At 37.8% G+C, this 21,613-nt stretch overlaps 1 protein-coding gene across 5 annotated transcripts in view; it reads right to left on the bottom strand.

The window, feature by feature from the left end:
- DPYD (dihydropyrimidine dehydrogenase) overlaps positions 1-21,613 on the bottom strand; it is a 316,870-nt gene that overhangs the window by 93,900 nt on the left and 201,357 nt on the right. For 4 of the 5 annotated variants that reach the window (XM_025152950.3, XM_025152951.3, XM_426639.8 and 1 more), the window contains 2 exons: positions 13,424-13,492; positions 9,596-9,679 (listed from right to left, as the gene is read on the bottom strand). In XM_025152950.3, coding sequence (XP_025008718.1) covers positions 9,596-9,679; positions 13,424-13,492 — 153 coding nt within the window. Of the gene's footprint in view, positions 1-9,595; positions 9,680-12,348; positions 12,535-13,423; positions 13,493-21,613 lie in introns of all 5 variants that reach the window. The other variant, XR_003076346.3, reaches the window with a different exon arrangement.

The raw sequence follows: 21,613 nt of genomic DNA, 5'->3' as shown, positions 1-21,613 counted from the left end.
TATCTGCTTTTGGCCATGTACAATTCTAAGCAACAATCTCATGACTTTATTCAAAAATTATTTATTTTCTCTTCTATATTATATGAACTGAAAAAGTCTTAGCTTTGTTCTTATGTGCTAGGACTTCATTACTTTAAGGTGGAGCTGCAAGCCTGGCACTGTAATTTGAGCAGCTACTCTTCAGATCAGTCACTACAAGTTCCACTCGAGGGAGCCTAATGGAGATTCTCCTTTTTTTTTCCGGTCATACCAGTGTGCCACTGAACAAAATCAAGTCATTCAAGATTAGGTCCAGACTTTGGTCATGGCTGAGCAGAGAAGTCAAAGCTCTGAAACCTTGTCTACACTAGCAGAGATAGCAGCAGCAGGTATTGAGAAAAGCCAGTGTGAGACACTACTGAATTTCTCATAGTTAGGCTATTTCAAAAATTTTAAAAGAAATTTGGTGCATGTAAAAAGAAAAGAAAACAGCTAGCCACATCAACGTTAAAAGGCTAGTAAAATATTTTCATAGAATCTGAATTTCAAAATAAGCTTCAATTTCAGCAGATTTCCATCCTGCTCTTTCTTCCCCTCATTTGGCATCACAGTCACTATTTGTCAGTTCTCCAACTTTTCAATTAGAAGGTTTGAAATATGTTAAAAGCATAGTAACAACCTTTGATCACCTCTCTCTATCCCCGATGAAGAAAATAGGCACAATAGATTGTTATAGCATTTCCTTTGTTTAGTACACTGCTAGATATAGACAAATGAATGATGCTTAAGAGTATGTTAAGGAAAAACACTCCAAACCCACCTACAGAAAACTATATGGATAAGTGTTTAACGTATCTCATCTAATAGCATCCAGTATTAACATAGGTCAGTATCCAAACTCAAAAATACATTTATCAAAGGACTGTGTGGGAGATCCACTTTGGATTCCTTATTAACAGGATGGTACTCCTACACTTCTTCCATAATGTAGCACTTAAGGACTGTGAAGATAACCAACTGGAGAACAAGGTCAAAAATGAGCTGGAAATTTTTGATTGACCAATACACGACAGTATAGAACACAGATTTGTACTGGGGGTAGGGAAATGATAAGAGGGATGTCAAGATCAAGAGCAAGTGAGACTGGAAAGGTTTGTGACTATCTATTTAGTCAGCTTTGCAATTATTACTTTTTTTCAGATCACATAAAAGCTTTTTGTTTTCTCCTCACCACTAAGAGAAAGACAACTGAATTTGCTTTCAAAACTGAGTCTTATCTCTAAGTGGATGGTTGAACCATAATGTCTTTCTTCATTCTAATTTTTTCTTTTTTATTTTTTGTACATTAAAAAAGTAACCTAAACAACCAGAAGAAACAACATTGTTAGAAAAATATCTACTTTTAAAGCAAACTATGAGGCTTAAAAAATGTTATAGGTATATCTAATTGAGATAGGTCAGCTAAAACTGTAGGAATTACTATTTACAGCTATTGATTTTAATGCAACATAACCAGACTCGGACATAACCATTATTTTCTTTGGTTGTCAGAATAGAGGTTAATAATTGTTGGCCTGAAAGGGTGAAGCACAGACTGCCATTTCAAATCAGATTTTGTTCTGATACCAACTGTGTCTAAACCTTCCATGAAATATATGAAACAGCATATTTATCTTTCATAAGTATCTTAGAGATACTAACCAGGAAGATTTATTTATCAACAGTGGTGGTATATTTAAAATGTTGACTTAATATATGCTTTTATATCCTTGACAAAATATTTTATCTTAGTACTCTCTATCAACCAAAGTATTGTTTCTCATAACACTGTAAAAAGCAGTACACAGAATGATTTAACAATATTTCACTTCCTTAGTTCATGCAGAGTTTACCTCCTAGAACGCATAAAGGTTTGATAAGGTTTACATCACACGCAAAAAAATTTCAAAGGAAAGCATATAGCTTGAATGTATGAGCGCTGCAGCTACAAGCAGGTTTTGCTTGTGGTCATCTAGGTAAGCTCTTTGTTCCTTTTCTATAACAAAGGGGCAGAATGTACCAGAAACTTGAAAAAGAAAACAAAAACAAGCAAACCTATATTCTGAGGATTTCCCACTGAGTTTTAAAATAATAGTCATATGGGTCCCAATTCAGATTTGATCTACTGTAAATAGCAAGCCTTCTACTGCACTGACTAACGTTACTAGAAGGTGAGGCAAAATTTTTCAAGTATGAATCTAATCCTGAAAATCTTTCTTGCAGGCAGGGAAGAGACTGTTAATTACCTTTATCAAATGGTAGCATTAAACTTAAAGCATAGAAGGTAAAGCTATTAACGTGCACAATGCAGTTAACTTTTACTGTGCACCAAGATGAACAATCTGAAACTGCTTTGTTTTACTCGCAGATAGATACTTGCTGCTGATCTTTCTCTTTTCCAGAAATCCTGTTTACTGGACATGAGGGGTAGAAACAAATGCAAAATGTTATCTAGCAACCACGTATCCAAAGGCAAAGCAGCCCATGGGATCAGTAAAAACACAAACTTTTAACGGCTGTAGACCACAGACCGAATTTTCTGCATTTCCCTTTTCTGAAAGTTTCTCAGTGCATTAAAACACAACTGCATGAATAAGTACAGGTTGCCATTTGTTTTTTAAGAAAATCATGCTTTTCCTTCTTTCTGGAAAGCACCAACAACATATTCTGTCATAGTTAGGCCACTTAAGTGCCATTAAAACAGCCCAAATCTTTTTGATTTCTTTTTAAAACAGTGGTAGTTCACTTATATTTTGGAGGAACTGACCTTCTTTGTGACATTTGTCATCCATAATGTGAACTTCAGCTGAAACACTTCCATCACAGTGAGACTGAAAATAAGGTCTTATTATCATATCTTCATGAATTTCAAGAAAATGGAATAATTTTTGCATTTTCTAAGAAAACTGATTCTACAGAGAATGCTTTCCATATGCAAATAAAAATCAATGCACATAAAAAATATGTAAAAATGTTTAACACCCACACCACGTCTTTAAAACGTTGCAGTATGGTGGTAGTGCTGTTAACATTTCTGCCCTATCTATAATCTCATTTTTATTTTCTATTTTGCGTTTCGAGAAATTCAATTAAATTTTTTTCAAAGTAATAGTGATGGATTAAATGTTGTCAAACTGCAAAGTGAAATTACAGAATGGTTTTCTGATGATGAAGTTATTCAACTACGCATCTTAATTTACTTCTTCTCAAGTGTATGAAAAACAGAAGTCTTAAGACAAAATAGCAATTAACAGTTGTAATTCATTATTAAGCATTGTCTCCTTTTATGTGCTGGAAAAGGCAGAACACATGAGCACTAAAAGGACATATGGAACTAAAGACGTGGAAGAAATCCATTTAAACCGCAACATTTTCTCGGTCCTGGATCCCATGAGGCCAACGGGAAGGGAACGGAAGGCAGATCCCAGGGGAGATGGCTGAGCTCACCAACCAGCAGTGACCACACAGTCAGGAAGCTCTTTCTCTTGAGAATCAGCCCACAAAACACACCGACTGGCTTGAGAAAAAACGTGCATAGATTGAGGTCTGCATGAGTTGAAAGAGGCAGCCAGCAGCAGCCTTTCTCCTCACATGTCCCCCATCCCCGCAGTGACATGATGCCAAATGATTTGTCCCTGCAGTGCAACAGGGCCTTCTCCAGCCTGGCAGCACTTTGCTGCAGAAGATCACTTGGGTGATCTTGGGTGGCCCTTCGCTCTCTGACCAATGTGCATGGCTGGTGAACAGCTCAGGGAGAAGCAGCACATGCCATCCCATCACCTCTGCCTGCAGCAACAAATGAGCAGCACCATCAGCACCTCCGCTACAAAATCCCTATGTCTGAGTCTGCACCTGGAGACCTCACCTGCTGCATCTGACTGAGCTTTCCAATGCTCGGACCCATCAGTTACAGCAGCAGACAACTTGTCTTCTCAGCTGCCTACTTTTATGAAACTTATGGAAATGCAGCATCTTTGAAATAGTTTCATCTTTGAGAGATTTGAATGAAACAGGTCACTTGGCTAAAACATGCCCCAAAGCAACAGAACGGACTGAAAGACATAAAGGCAGTTAAGCCTTATTCTCTTAAGATCCTACTCAAAAATGATGAGATTAGCCTATGCTGGAGAACAGTATAAAGCCTGAAACCTCATCACAAACATCAACAGTAACCATGGTTCAGTTATATGGGATTTTGGGGGGGACAATGCTACCGCTCCTGCTACAGCACTGCACAACACCACCCTGCTGTACTTTGCATTAATTTATTGCAGTAACTGATACAAAAGAGGGGGAACTAATTCTGCCTGCAGGACTCAATGAATTATACTTAACTAGCATATTATTGTAGGGTGATACTAGAATGCCACATGAACACAGATATAATCAAATTCTGTTTGGGGCATCATTTATTTAAAATACTTCAAGTTCCTTGCTGGCAGAGCAACAGCGAATTATCATGCTATGCTGTGCACTTCAATTAAGAAACAGCCTCATCTTTCCTATTTCCAAGGTACAGCAGAGCAAATCTAATTGTTCCATGCAGCTAGTTTTCATCTTTCCAGAGTAACCGGGACTTTTGTTACTGTTTTTTTTTTTCATTTGTTTTGTTTTCTTTTTGTTTTTAACAGACTCGTCTTCTTCTGGAAGAGGCATTGTGGGCTTTTATGAACTTGCATCCTAATTGCAGGCAATAAACATGAACACAGCAGCAGAGGCTTTAGCAAGCAGAGTTTAAGTAAAACAAAAGTAAAGGTAAGAAAAGATCTACAAAGCAAGTTCATTTTACATGCGATCTGAATAGTTAAATAACCAGGATCTGGATTTCAATGCTCACAACAGAAATATATGTCTCCTTCTATATAAAATAAGAAAACCAAACAAACAGTCTCTCAAACCTATAGTTTTAATGCTGAGAAAGGCAAAGATATTTCATATATTGGAGGTTAGATGGTATGACTAGTTAATGTGAAATATTTATCAGCCAGGATGTTATTAGCTTTTAAAATATTTGCTCATAGCATTAAAAAATCTCTGTTCTTGTACTTGAGCTAATATATTTGATTGTCTTTTTTAAAAAGTACAGAAAGATCCTGTGTGCTTCAGAAATGCAACTGATGTGCTCCTTTCAACTTGAGATCTCTATTTCATACTGAAGATCTCACCCCAATCAACAAGTATTTGTGCCTCCCCTTATCCACAAGTAGGTCCCTATCTCTGATAAAACAATGCAATACCTTTTGACAGCAATTTTGTAGAGTGAAGCCACAGAAACACAGAAATGTTGGTTTGAAATGACTTCTGGAGGTCAGCTAGTCCTAGCTCTGCTTTGAGAGAAAACAATGCCAACAACAAATGAGGTTAGCCACAGCTTTACCCACCTAAGCCCTGAAAATTCCAGAGATGGTGATTACAAAGCCCTGCTGGACAGCACACAACAGCACTGCATTACCTCCTGAGTGAATTTTTTCCTGATGCCCAATCTGAAATGTTTGGACTGCAATTTGTTGCTTGCTGTATCACCCGCAGTACACCTTGTCTACTTCATAGCTACTCTTCTGGCAGCTTTGTTACTGCCTTTGCAGTAGCTACAGGCTGTTCTGCACTTTTTCTCCATGTTGTTTTTCACTCATTGTTTGGCTACAGAGACTTACTGATATTTTCAAAGTATTTGTGTATCACCTGTCCTAGTCAGTTTTGTTGACAATTCTACGTATACTCACATTGCAAATACTAAACCTGGGGTTTCATCTGTACAACAGAGAACGACACAAAACTTAGCAGGAATGCAAAATAAAACCCAGGTTATCGACTATTTATTCATTCTTACCACAACAGCTGGAGAGAACAGTTGACTTTTGGACCAAAACCAAAAAGTCAAGCATTGAAATTTGTAGATTTCACATCACAGTAATGGTCCTGAATATTTAATGCCACTTCTTAAGATTAGCAAAAGAAAACATTGAAAGAATCTTTAAATGAGAAAAAAAACACATCACAAATACAGCACCTCAAAAGAGACACTGTAATGTGAGTGCTACCTTCTGAGATATTCAATTGATTTATTATTTTTATAATTTTCTGCAACAGTTACTTCAGTAATAAATTATGCTGTCATTTTTTAATAATCTGCTGTTTACCGTATTATCTTCAGGTTTACTATTAAACACATAACATTATTTGATGCACAGAAAATCCTTGCCTGGGTGTTCTTTAGGCTAATGATGGAAATTCTGTTACAATTTTTAGTGATATCAAAATTCTATACAGTTGCAGATTGTTATGAAAGAACACAAACCTTGACTTTATTATCATTAATAAGCATTAGTAAATATAATTGACATTTTATACAGAACCAGCTTTAAGTAACTTATTGGCAGCGATACAGATGCCTCTTAATATTACCCTCTGGCTAGTGATGCTGTTTAGGCGCCAGAGTGTCTGCACTAATGACTTGGAATTAAAATCAAATAAAACTTGAGAACTGTAATTCAGTATAAAGAACAACCATCCTTAGCACCAATTCTTTTTATATATTATTTGGATATATCTGAATTTTTTAAAATTTACAGTGGGTATAAACAGTGGAAGTGTTTGAGAGTAGATAACAAAAAAACAAATCCAATGTTCCCAGATTTCTACGTTCCCCTTAGGCACACTACAGGAATTGAAATGAGGAGAAAAAGTAGACAGTGTAATTAACCTTTCCTTTACCTTTAGGAAAAAAAAAAAAAAGAGAGAGAGAAAGAAAGAGAGAAAGAGAGAAAGAGAGGAAGAAAGAGAGAGAGAGAGAGAGAGAGAGAAAGAAAAAGAAAGAAAGAAAGAAAGAAAGAAAGAAAGAAAGAAAGAAAGAAAGAAAGAAAGAAAGAAAGAAAGAAAGAAAGAAGGAAAGAAAGAAAGAAAAAGAGAAAGAAAAAGAGAAAGAAAAAAGAACATTTGAGACATTAGAAATAGTAAAAATATACATGCATGTTTTTCTGTCATTATTCTCAACTAAGTCATTTCTGTAGTTTCCTGAGGATTTTAATGTGCTTAGTCATGAAAATGGACCAAATCCCTTAGAAATTTTCCTATGAAGGTGTGGATTATGTTATCCAAAAAAATTTAGAGAATCTGTTTTACTGAAATCTGCTAAATCTCACACCCCAATTTCTACATATCTCATGTTTGCTGGTGGGATTTATTTACTTATTTATTTTTCAGAATATATCTGAGCCCCTTGCCCCAGACATTACATATATATGACCTATTTGATTTCAGCTCAAGGGACAAAAAAAATTAAACATGGAGCCAAAATGTTTCCTAGCACTTTTGCATCTGTTTTGGGATCCTCCAGGACCTCCACAATGGGTAGACCGACAAGGGCTACCATTCATCCTAGCATTCATCATTATTTTATCTGGTCTATCCTCATCCTTTGCTTTGATAAACTACATTTAAATTTATTTTAGCCAACTTAGAGGAAGAACATCCATATTTGGCCCTCTAAGGATCACTTTTATTCACTTATTTATTCAGCATATAAAGATGTAGATTATTTTCTAAACTCTCATTTTTAGTAAGACATCTAAAGCAGCATTAAAATATTTAAGTGAGATAGTATGTATTAAACATTCAAATGAATATCTATATTGTATGGGAAATGCATATTATTATATGAACATATACGTATATATAATGTAATCTTCTTGCTTTATGGATCTGATGCCCTCCAAGGAGAGCCACAAATCCACATGATAGCCCTGAATGCTCAGATTTTGCATTTGGTTCTCTGATTTTACAATAGCTGAAAGATATGTAAAAACTCATGCAGCCAGACAGCTCCCTACTGACTACATATCTAAGCAACTTCACGTGCATATATTATTCCAGCCAGTGAAAGTAAGGGGGAAAAAAAAAAAAAAAGCCCCCATGCTTGAAATGAGCCTATTTCAGCTCCCATGTAAATTTTCCGGACGCCCTCTTGCCAAACTGCAGCCTTCTAATGAACAGTACTGCAATCTCATGTTGAGACAATCCAAACTACCGGGTTATGCAGTGTAGAGCAAAGGGTGGGAATTGCTTCATAAATTTATAAAAATGACCACTACAGTTGTTGTTGTTAAACAAGCTTTTGAAAAAAAATAAATACCTGTTACTGTTTTACTAGTGTGGTCCTGGAGGACTTTTATAATTTGCTTCTCTCCTGTTTTTAATCATAACTTTGGAAGATAACCACTGGCTATGAAAAGCATCCATACTACTTTCATTATATAATGATAATATAATGATAATTTCAATATAATAATCTATAGCATGGAATAGATTGGCATCATTCTGATCACAAAAATAATAAATTAGCTCCATTCACTGTGTCTGACAGTACTGTTACAATAAAGCTTCAACTGAAGTGTGCATGCTGCTGCTATGGAATGATTGCAGCTCCTATTGTCCTCCTGCTAATACCTTTACAAAGTTAATGGTTTAGTTATCCAACCATACAATTCAAGTTTTATGTTTAGCTGAGGATGTGAGGATGAATTAAGATGTCTTAGTGGATGAACTGAATAGTATATGTTGATTTTAGCACATGCAATCATGATTTCCAATCTGCATTTCCCTTCTCTTTCTTTCCTCATCTCAAAATGTAGCAAGATGGGAAATTGAGTACTCAAAATTAAAGTCAAGCCAAACAAACGCTCAAATACACAAACTCATCTTTATTATCCTTTGGAGTGCATGCAAAGGTAAACAGACTTCAGACTTGTGAAAATCTAATGACCAAACTCTAGAAAACATCTCATGGCATCCTATGTGAACCAAGACTTTTCAGAGAATTTTCCAAGTTCACTTCTGAGCATGTTTCTGAACCAAAACAAATTTCAAACTATGGGCAAAACATGCAAACATCTGAAAACTAGAAAAAGAAAGGAATATGGGAATAGGCTTTTGAGCATGTTTGTTTTCTTTTCACAGGCAAAATAATGTGTATGCTCCTAAATGGAATCATAGGATGTACTGAAAAACTGTGTATTGTGTTTCTGCATGACAGAGATGTGTGATATGGATAATCCCAACCTAAACAGTACACATCCATCAAATCTATAGGCTACACAATGTAGGCTAATAAAAGAGACAAAATTAACTGTAGATGGCACTACCAGAATGTATGCTCTGTGATTCAAGAATACAGTTAGGTTCAAAAGCAAAATATTATAAAATGAAATGTCTGTATATCTCATGTCCTTCAAAATCATTACTGATACAGGCAGTTTGCACCAGGTTGTGATCTCAAAGATACCTACAGAGCTCTGCAATAAAACCTACAAATTCTGTCCAGGCACTTTCTGGAAATTATTTGTTTTCATATTGTTCCCGGTCAAATACATAATGTATTTTTGTTCTGAACAAAACTAAGCATTTTTTATATTCTTAGCTTGTTTGTTTTTTTTTTCTTTCAGCACAAAATATTTAAACACATTCAACCTAAAAATCTCAATCTAGTAATCTGCTTGTGTCTTCCCCCTGAAGTATAACTGGCAATGTATTAGTGTAGAACTGCTGAAGAGACACAAAAGAGATTGTTGTTGCAACCTACCTGCCCACAGGCCAGGCCCATGCCTCTCTCCCCCATGCCATGAGGACATGATAGATTTAACTCCAGTGCATCTGCGCCAGCAGCCTATGCAACATGCAAAAGAAAAAAACAAACAAAACAAAACAAAACAAAAATTAACTTTGAGTAATGTCCTCTTTCCTGTGGCATTTACTTCTAATGTTAAATAGATTTCTTCATATGTTTGATTATTCTCCTTAAGATAAAAAAGAGAGAGAGAAAGCTGTTGTTGTGATAGTCTGAAAAAGAAATATATTGGCCATTACAGAGAAAATTTTCAGATATTCATGTGGCTTTCCAAAAATACAAAGGAAACGAAAGTGAAAATAATAAATGTAAATGACATCACCATAATAGAGAGTTTGTTCTGTGTAATGCTAAAAACGAAATATACTCACAATGCCTTGTTGCAGTAGTAAGGGCAAGGTTCAGGAGTCACTGACACAGGGAATGGCTGTGTTCTGAAGAGCTGGGATTGAGGAATAAATTTCCCCTTTCTGCTTTAATGCCTTTTTTTCTCTAGATTTTGTGCAGATGACTGCACTATGCCATACGTTTTGTTATTAAATATTTTTGTTTCTGAAGTCAAGCAAGATTACTGGGAAAAGTCTGCATGCATGCTGATTTCTCTTACCACCCTCTATTACCTAAAATACAGAGGAAGAAAGCTGTGGTGTAACTTGTAGCACACAAACACACTTTGCTGAATTGCATGGGCCTGAACTGAGGAGCTCTCTGCTTGTATTCTGAATAGCTGTAGCTGGCATTTTGCTTTGCATTTGCATTGTTGCTTATTGAATTGGGGTGCCTTCTGCCTGCTGCATGGCCATGGTCTAGGAGTGCCCAGCATGAGGGGTCACAGGGAGCAGCTACCACACACCTGGGGTCCTTCCCTGCCTGGCTGCCCAGCAGGCCCGGCCACCCCACAGGCCCAACAGCAGCATGGTGACAGGATGACTGTGAGGAGGTCATCGTCCCCAGCATGCCGCTGAGTCGCAGAGGTTCCCTCTGGGACAGCCACAGCATCACCTCTTCCACAAGGCCTCAGGCATACGATAAAACATGCTGCCCTTTAGAAACTGTGCAGTTCCCAAGTAAGTGTGGTGCTTTCTGTGGAGTGGGGGCAAACAGCAGCCTTGCAGCAGAAAGGTATACTACATATGGTGCATGTTATTGCATGCACTTGAATAATTCCTTTTTTTCCTAAAATAGGCAGCATAAATACAAACAGATGAAAATATTCGTCTTAAAACTGGAGGGCAGAAGGGCAATACAGCCATTCATCTCAGTCAACTTAGAAGTGCTGGGGCTTGTGTCAAGCACAGATCCCACAAAAGATTTCATGGTCAATTAGGTAAATACAGGTATAATATGGACTAGCATTGAAGATCACCAAGGCACTTAATTATAATGTTTAATTTCACTTCCCTAAGTCCCCAAAGTGATTTTTTTCCTCACAGGTTTAAAACACCCAGACAACAGTGAAGTGTCCTTCCAATTAGCCATATGAGGGTTTGAAACACCAAATAAAGAAGAAATGATGTCCAAATGTACAGGTTCACCATATGGAAACAAACAAACAAAAAAATCAAACGCTCCACAATTAGAAGTATATATAAATATATCTATGCAAAATAAGTATTATATACACATAGGTCTCTCTGAAAGCAATGCCTCCTATGTATTTCTATGAAAACTACAGAAGATACAAAGAGCACAAATAACATTATTTGACAGAGCAAATTCTAAGTGGCATAATGCTGTTTTTCAGCATAATCACCACCATTAGGTGTGCATTTTCACCAGTGATGAACAAGAGCCTACACGTCAGGGTCATAAAAATCTGCAACAGCCGAGGTGACCCATTGTTTCACAGTTGCTATGATGGCACTGTTGCTAGGAAAATGTTGCCCATGCAGTCCATCATTCAGTTTCCCAAACAGATGGAAGAAGGCGGCACCAAATCCTGACTATTTGGTGGGTGTGGTAGGACAGTCCAGTCAAGATTGGCAACGTGCTCCTTCATCTTCAAACTGGTACAGGGCCTGGCTTTATCATATTGCAGAAGAAAGGCTGTCTTCTTTACTGGCCTCGCCGTGGAAGTTTGAGACTTCAGTTCAGTCGGTGTCATGATGCAGCAGCCAGAGTTGATAGATTGTCCATATTCCAGGAAATCCAGAAGGCTCACTCCCTTCTTATGCCAAAAGACAGCACACATCAGTTTACCCACTGAGGGCTGCATCTCTAACTTTTTCTTCAACGGGGAATTCACATTCCCCATTCACATTCCTGGTTGTAGTGGTGACACCATGTCTCATCACTAATAACGATATGATGCAGGAAACTGCCACCTTCAGGCTTATATTGGTTCAATAGGTCCTGACAAACTTGCAGACGGTGTTCTTTCTGGTACTGCTTGAACACTGGTAGGATCCGCCTAGTGCAGACTCCGTGATATCCCAATTTTGCCACCATAGTTTCCTACACATATTCAGCTCTGTACATAGTTCCCTGCTTGTAATCTGCAAGTTCATGTAGATGAGCAGATCATTTCATGGTTTGACAGCTGTGTGTGGCTCTTCAGAATTGGGCCTGTGTTTCATGACTGTCATCACTGCTGAAATACACCACTCACTGCGCTCACATCTACTGTTTGGTCTCCATAAATATTCAGCAAATGTTGAAGAATGTCAATGGGTGTCATTTTTTCTATATGGAAGAATTCAGTGACATACCTTTGGGTCATATGCATCAGATGCATTTCGTCAGATTGCCCCTCTGCTGCCATCTGCTACATGTCAACAAAATGCAATGGAATATTGGCGAGAAGGTTCAGCATCTACTGCCATACCACCAACATCGTCCTCTGCCATTGTTGGTCAACATAACATAGGAGGAATTACTTTTGGAGCAGTCCTTGTCTAATATTTACAAAACATAGATTTCAGCTAATACTATCAATACATTAAAGAAAAAAAAAAAAAGAAAGAAAGAAAACACATTTTTTTTTTACCAAGTGTGTTAGATCTTCATTCTTTTTTCTACTTTAATATGTATCTTTATCTTCACTAGATAGTTTAATCTATAAGGAAAAATCTGTTTAATCTAAAAACAAGAACGCTGTGGTACATTCAGATATAGACGCCTTTCTGAATGAAAGCATTACTGCATTCATCAAATATTTCTTACATGATTCCCTATAGACACAGGTACATGTTTTTAAGTAGGGTTTTTTCCTTCAAACTGAATCAAGATTTCTGGTGCACAGTCTGTTTCTGTAAGATTGGATTTATATTATAGGAAGAATGCAGACTGCTATTATATACGTTGGTTTTCCCTGCTATCATTTTGAAAGTCTGTATTAAAACTAGAATAGCATTAAATGAGCCTTTTATACTTTAAATATTCAAGAGTTTTATATTCAAAATTTCTTTTGGTGCTGTCAAACTAGTGTGCCTGTAGGCAAGGTAAGATCAAGTTAGGCTCTCAAAGGTAGAATTAAATTTTATCATGGCATCCGTCATAATACACAGTTTGCTTAAAATGCAAATAAAAAGTATATAGATTCAAAGACTAAAGGCTATCCAGGTACAGCTTAAAAATCCAAGGGACCATTTTTATGGAATAGATTTACTTTAAATTTACATTTCCATCATTTTAATGGAAACACAGAACAAACAAATTATAATGGACGTGCTTTAAATTCTCATTTTTCATTTTGAATCTGTTTCTTTCACAAATTCCATGTTGCAGTTCTTGTTTTTAAGGAGAATAAAGATAGATGGAGTAACACATTTAGGAAACCATTACCTCAGCCATTTTTGAAAGTTCAGTCCAGTCGTCCTTGCTATAGCTGCACATGATGCTGGCAATCAGGATCTGGAAAGAATATAAAGGTAATAATTTTCAGCAGTGTTACCAGATTTGTTAACGTCACACTTCAGCGTGATTCTGAACATTAACTACCTACATGTGGAAACTGTTAGCTGCATACACTACCAAGTATAATGCAATAGAGTTCTTTATTTCATTGATGATTAGAAAATGCACAGGAAGTTGCATTCTCTTCAGCACACAGAATCCGACAAATCGAACAAAGGCAGTCCTATAGAAAAAGTGTCAAGCCTACTCGTTTCTGAGGTCAGAGCAGTTAAGCTATTTACTATTTATACAAGGCATGAGGTAGTTAGGGCTTTTTAGAAATGAGTAAGATGTACCTGTTGAGAGCTTACTGTCTGAAGTGACAGCATGTGACCCAATATTCCAGCTGAATTCCAGGAATTCCAGCTGTGTCCAGGAAAGCTGGACACATCAAAAGCAGCCCTGAAATCCCATGCTATGCAAGTTAAGCACTGTGACAGGCAGCTGTTGGTGTTGGTATTTGGTGTACAGGAAACTGGGATGAGACTTTGAGGAAGTAAGGAGAATGTGGGAGAGCCAAGAGAGTGGCAGGGAACTTTGAGCTTTAAACAGAAGGTGTTCCCAGGTTTCATGGTTTCAGTTCCCCAGGGACAATTCCTGTGTGTTGCCTTTCCACCCCACTGCACACAGCACCTTCCAGGTCCAGCTGCTGTTTGTAACCATGGCTTGCTCTAATACCTTTGCTGAGGTTAAAGGTTTTTGGTGGATTGCTCTGAGTTCAAAGAAACTGCCAGAAATGAGAAAAGAAAAAAACATTCTTGACAGAAGAAAACATTGTCGCTTATGTACAATACTTTTGTCTACTGCGAATAGCTGTGTAGGTAAAGTTTATTAAACAGAATTTGCTCTATATAACTCTATATTGAATATTAGAGATAATTTGAGTACTCGGAAAATAAACACAAATTTCTTTTAAAAGATTCTAATAATTTTAAAAACACAAACCATTTCATTGTGAAAAATCAGTTTATGGAAAGATGTATGAGAATTTTAGAGTTAAAATATGCACTATCTGCAAGTTAGCTAGAAATTATATCTTGTCAAATTCACACTTCTTACACACTAAATAAAGAAAAAAAAAACAACTCAGACACTGACAACATGATAAGGATCTTCACAGATTGCGGACAAAATCCAAAGTATATCAGAAATCTACAAAATTAAGCTTTAGTATAGACCAAATTTTTCAGCAGGGAAAGTTGTAAGAGAAGGGTGACTGACTGTATTCACAAGTAGCTGAGTTGGGTTACATCAAGTGTTATTAATGAAATTTGAAAATTCTGCTGGGAGTGTACAAAAGAGGAGGAACAAGATCTGTGTTGTTTCAAAGAGCTATTAATTAAGACATGTCTAATTAATATTGATTAGTTTTAGCATTCAAGCTTAAGATTAAGTACATACTTTTGACAGAAGCAGTGGTTTACAACAAAAATAAATGAAAGCAAACACTACTGTGTATGTTCACATGAAAACTATGATCACAGAGGGAATAATGGAAATTTGAATATAGTAAGAATTTTATTCTCTCTCTCTCTCTTTTTTTCCCCTGGTAATCTCATATCTTGAAATTAAACTCAATTCCTAGGTGGAGTACTCCACATTAATAAGCTGTCCTTCCTCAAGTGGCTGTTCTTCCCCCAAATGCCTCTACAGCCTTTTCATTTGGGATCAGTACCAGTAAAAAAAACAAAAACAAAAACAACAACAACAACAACAAAACACTAAAACCAGCAAATTGTATGAGGACATCTAGGGGCACTACCTGTGGTGTCTGAGGTTCAGAACCTACTCATAAATCTTATTCAGGCATTTAAGAAGGAAAAAAAAGAATATTATCTCTTATTATTTACAAAAAGCAGTACAAGGCGAGTAACAATAGGAAGTGATAAAAATCAGTGGTCTTATTTGAATGTAATAAAAGATGTACATATGTATGTAAAAGATGTAAAAAAATGTATCCCATTTCAGTTGATCTTTTTTTTTGAAGAGCTTTTCAAAAGGCATCCTAGCCTGACAAGCCACATACCACAGCCCACCAGTGCATGGCTCTGTGCAGGAGGCCCCTGAGCAGCACAGCCTTCTCTTGCCTCCCCAGATCTGCAGTGGCAATACAGACCTGAGTTTATGTGCAGTTGTTTGAAACAATACTGCAAGGTGGAACAACGTCTTCCTGTCTTACAAAAGGGGACTCTGACAGATCTTACAGATCTGCCACTAAAGTGTAGTGAATGGTAAATGAAATGACTAAATTGCAGCTTTGTCATTGCTTGAATGAGGGCTGGTGTGAAACTGTGCACAACTGAAGCACAGTGGGATCCCTGGTCCATTCCTTACTCCAGATCTGAAGCTTGTTTCTCTTGTGCTCCTCACCCGAACAACTACTGAGCCACAGTGCAGAGACACTGCCACACTGCCCCGTGCCCACCCAATCACTGAGGGGTGGTCATCACCGTACAAGTGATGGGCAGTGTCTCTAATGCCTGTTAAGGGATAGATATACGCTTGTAACATCTGGCCTTATTCTCCGGAAGGGAATTTATTAATGAGGGAGGATCTAAAAAAGAAAATTTTTGGTAAAGGAAGGGAAGATGGAAAGGGGAAGGTATATAATGTACCATTTAGACATGATTATGAGATGAATATACTGTAGCTAAAGCACATAGTAAAAAGCTACATTTCACCCAATCCTGTAACTGATACACTAGTAGCTATTCTACTTAAAAGGACCCTGACAAGGTACTTTCCACAATATTTAAAACATTTTTTCTCCCTGTTTATAATAATCCCCTGAAAGCTTAAACTAGAATCTATTTCCCTTGTGAATGTTTTTCTTTTCCAGTATCTCTATATGGATGTCTCATATTAATGCAATAGCATTAAAAAAAAAAAAATAAGAAAGATGAGATTCACCATTATGTATGTTTTCAAACGATCTTTCTTCCATAACACACAGAATTCACTGCAAGAGGTTTCAAAAACAAAAGGCAGGAGAGAAAAAACAACTGGGCTCACTTTTGATAAGCCGATCTTGAGAACATCTATTTAAAGCCAGAAAACAGCAGAACTCTAGGCAGACAATTACCATTTGTCCTGTACTGCTCTGCAGGGAATAAGGGAGTTTCAGGACACTCAGCGTCTGACAAATTCTCAGGGGGTTGGATTTAAGTGCAAACTCTGGCAATTCCTGCAAATTTAAGAAAACATGATCTTCTATCCTCACACCTTCTAACAGAGGCTCTTAGCTATTCCTAAAGGCCCACAGATGTTCCTAAACCATTCTTTCAGGCCTGTGCATGATCTACCTACACTTAAGGGAGCTCAGACACCCTCAGCATTTCTGCTTCTCACTGATACACCAGGCTTGAGCATCAAGTGTCTTCATGTGATCCATTTATACACTGCTGCCGGCTTCAATCGGTGCCTCATTCCAATTGCTCAAACACTTGCAAAATCCCCAGGATTTTGTTTTTGATGTGCACAGTCCTTGCAGAAACAGATTCTGAGCACCTTCATTAGGAGATTGTTCCCCTGAAAGCTGTAAAATCAACAGGAGTTTTCAAGAAGGCAGAAGGATTAGTTTTGTGACAGCTACCTGTTTGGGAGAGAAAGATGTGAAACAGGATAAGTGCTCAGACTGGAGGCTACATGAAGACTCAGATTTCAAATACCCACAGAATTATTCTTGATTGATCTAAACTTCAGAAGCTATTTGTGATTTGGTCAGATGTAAAGATAGCGATCTTCCTTTCAAGATATTTTTCTTATTCCTACATACCACAGCACAGCCTTGCCACATGACCCGCTCTGTCTGAACAAACCTGAGTTTGTTCAGAATTCCCCAGGAGGAAGTATTTATTAGGAAGAAGCTAAGCACTGAACTTACCATCTGTCTAAAACAATAGCAAAAATAACATACTTAATTCATCACTCACCAGAGGAAAGGATACCTACAGCTACACCAGCAAATTAGGACAGGAGTTGTTCTTGGTAGCTGAACTACTCTGTCAAACCGGTAAAATCTCCTCTGTCTGAATGAGGGCACATGCCCTCATCTCCGACCCACATCCTCCCTCACCCATGCACAGCAACAAGGTGGCACATTTGGAGCCTTTCCTGAAGGTCCAGCACATCTGTAGGTATGCGCCAGAGCCTTGGTCAGAAGTTAACACAAAACAGTTGACTGAGCATTCCTTAGCTGTTTCAATGACACAGTAAACAACCCTGCAAATATCTAACTGAAAAATATACATACTGCACGGAGACTTCTTGTAGTTTGCATTTGTATATGAAAATGAGCAAATGAAACCTAGGCCAAACTCTGCTCTATCCCCCAACACCCCAGGACTTTTCCACTGCTAGTCTGTCTTTCCAGAACTATACAATCATTAAGGCTGGAAATACCACTAAGGTCATCTAGCCCTGTCATGTTTTTATGACTTTTGGTTATCAGTATTCCACATCACAACATCATGCAGTGTACTGGGAGTTAAAGAGCAAATGCTTTAGTTCTGGGTACCTGTCTGGAAGAGAAGAAGAACTACATTCTCCAAGAGCCTTTTCGAGTACTGTTATCATTCCTGCTCAAGGGAACACATATAAGGGCACAGGTCATCTGACTCGTCCCTTTTCTCATCTTGCCATGTTCCCTGCCGGATCAGCTTGCTACTGCTGCTCCCAACTGCATGCAAGGCTTCAGTTTTAGCATAAGGCCTTTGGCTCTCAGACAATCTTTATCTCAATTATTTTTGATTTATACTGTATTATAGTGTGTTATCTTACATTCCGATACTATATGTAGTAAATTAGTTTGTTTCTCCTCAGATCGTTGCTGCTGTTTTTAATTATTTTGGGGTCCCCTGTTTCCCTTCCCGGAGGCCCAGATTTTGCGAAATCCCTCCACCCCACTGGTCACGGAACCGGGCCGGACCAGCCCGTAAACCATCAACAAGCCCAAACATCAACCCATGTCTGTGATTGCTCTAAACTATGTTCCTCAGTGACACATCTACCCTTTTCTTAAAATCCTCCAGGGATTGTGCCCACCACCTTCCTGAACAGCTTGTTCCAATAACTCATCACTCTTTCAGAGAAAAATTTCTTCTAATATGCAACCCGAATCTCCACTGGCGCAACTTAATGTCATCACCTCTCGTCCTATCACTAGTTACCCAGGAAAAGAGGCCAACCTCCACCTTGATGCAACCACTTTTCACACAGATGTAGAGAGCTATAAGGTCTCTCCTGAGCCCCCTCTTCTCCAGACTAAACAATCCCAGTTCCCTCAGCCACTCCTCAAAAGACTTGTGCTCCAGACTCTTCAAAGAGCTTCATTGCCCTGACTCTCACACTAGCTCAGCATCAGGAGACGTTGCAGCTATGCCACATTTTGCCAGCAGAGATTTTTAGAGGCTTAATTCCTCTGCGGCCACTTGCAGCAGTCCTCTGCTTTTCCAAACGGCCACTGGCTGATGAAATTATCATTCATGAGCTCATCCAATCAGAGATAGAATGTACAGAATGTTTCTTATACATACCTCACAAGACGGAGGATTACTGCAGTAAATATTCCATATTGCACAAGCATGCTTAAGCATGTAGTAGTGAGAAACAATAGGAGCACAAAGACTTATTGTTGTTAAATCGACTCTCTTCAAACCAGCTCAATTTTGATGCTTTGTAGACCCAACTAGTTTCCTAACTAGGTTATCTGCACTTTCTCAGAATTTTTGATTTGTTTCAGAACTGAAATAAAAATAAGCTTCTTATTAAAAACTACCTAGAACATCAAATCCCATTCAATAAGAAAGTTAACAATTGTAAACCCTGTCATGTCTCTGAGAAGCAGAGGAATTATCTTGTTATCAATTTAATAATGGAACATTGAAGTAAATGATGCCATCCACTGACACCAGTAACACTGTCTCTCCTGGGAAATTCACGTCTGTAGAAACTGTCAGTCTAGATGGATGTGGACATATTAAACATTGTACCTTCAGTCCATAAATCTATTTTTTCTATGCTGCCTTAATAAAAAGATTCTGCATGATGATAAAGACAAATAATGCGGAATGTCTTGACACTGTTGACCCATAATTCTTTCTGTTCTCTCTTTTCAGCAAGTAGATAGTAAATAGTTTAACAATTGCTAACCATCCATTGTTTTACTCCTTAACTTACAATTAAAATACATTTAAGGTAATTCTAGTAAATGAAAATAAGACAAGTAGAGGACATTAGTACAGTTATTACTTAGATTTTTGTAGCAAACCTCTTGAATAAAGCCCTGTCTTTAACGTATGACTTTATATTGAGCTCTTCACTGTGTTTTTCATACTGAAGTGGAAGTAAGATACAACAGATATACACAAAAACAGGACAATCGTTATTAGCAGGCAAATATGTTTGGAGAAGCTGATGGTAGGAGTACAAAAATATCATTTGCTCACCCTGTGACACAGGCAAAGTCAGTATGAAGAGGAAACAACAAAGATTCTCTTCTCAGGCTAAATGGAGGTGCTCATTTTTGAAGGCAGTTATTTTTTTATGATGACTCTACTTCTATACTACCAATGAGATTTCATATATTTAGTTATTTGGTGGATGTCAGTAAGGTAGGATCTAATGTCCTCAGACAAATTTTAAAAAGCCTACTTCTTTGGAAAACACTGGAAACATTGAAAACAAAGCTGTTGCTTTGATAGGAGTACACACACACATGCAGAATTGTAGGAGTTGGAAGGGACCTGGAGATATTTGAGTCCGATCACTCTGCTAAAGCAGGTTCCCTTATAGCAGGTCACACAGTTACAAAGCTAAACAGATCACCCTTTAGGATTGGCAGCACCTGTAGTAAAACAAGGGAATGGCTAAGGTTTGTAACTGCTCTACCATGTGAAACCTGGCTCAGCATCAGGAGGCACCGGGGCAGGAGTTGAGCTACACTGCCTTTGGCCCTGCTAGTACACACAAATGTGCAGACAGAGATAACCCTCACAGAAATGGCTGCTAAATGAAAAGCTAAGTTTTCATTAAAACATTTCAAGGGAAGCATACCAACTTAGAATACAACTAAAAGCAAAGTGAATGGACAGAACAAAAAAAGATGTGATGCACCTGTACCTCTCATGCTTAAAGGTACTCTTGATTAAGACATGGTAATTCTTGAGGACAGGAAAAGAGACCCTGAAATGTAAATTCTCCAGACAGATACCTAATGAAAGAAAACAGAGCTCTTGTAGAAAGCAGTTCACATATTTTATAGGATTAAAAAAAATATGTCCATTTCATGATGGACTGTTGAAAATTTCAGTGCCCCATGTAAACCCTTCAAATTCCATTGAAAATTATCCATGCAGCCGAAAACTTTGCAGAAAATTCAGCAGAATTGTTAGGATTCCATTTTGGACAATGAAAACAGTGTCCAACATTTAGTCTCTTCAGTAAAGTGTGAAATTGAATATGAGTGAATAGAAATTAGCATTACTAAAAGGAAAATATTCAAGTTAGCAAGGGCAGAATCCAAGAGAAGACAGATACTCATTTTCAGCCATATTCCTAGCAAAGAATACCTGCAAACCCTTGTGTGTCTGCCATACCCCTGCTGTATTTCTGTACTTTCTGCACTGTCTTAACATAAAGAGAAACCAGAGGAGGCAATACAATATTGGAGAAGCTAACAGAAAAAGGGTATATCTAATTCTATGATATTTCAGATGCATGTTACGACCTGTAGCAAAAGCTTTACACCAGGGTGCTGACATACTATTTTTTCCTTAAAAAACATATGGAAACAACACTCACAAGAGGCAACACAAATTTGTTGATTTTTTTCCTCCATCTATAGACACTTTTTTCTCATCAGATTTTCTGCTGAGATATATCCACAGTCCTTTTTATAACAGTTCTTTGAGTACCTCACTACTCGTTACTGTTTATTCTCACAGGAACATGGGCAGCTCTCTGCAGGGTGCCACTCTGAGCGGGGAAATCAACTGGAGATGAATATATTCAAGGGCTGTAGGCTGGGCATGGAGGGAATAAGTGACCATTGGGTGAAAGGTACCCCAAGACCTCTCCTCC

Source organism: Gallus gallus, chromosome 8, assembly GCF_016699485.2.
Source record: "Gallus gallus isolate bGalGal1 chromosome 8, bGalGal1.mat.broiler.GRCg7b, whole genome shotgun sequence".
In the NCBI taxonomy this organism is placed as follows: domain Eukaryota; kingdom Metazoa; phylum Chordata; class Aves; order Galliformes; family Phasianidae; genus Gallus; species Gallus gallus.
The sequence above is the reverse complement of the archived record's forward strand: the minus strand, read 5'-3'. Positions and strand labels throughout refer to the sequence as shown.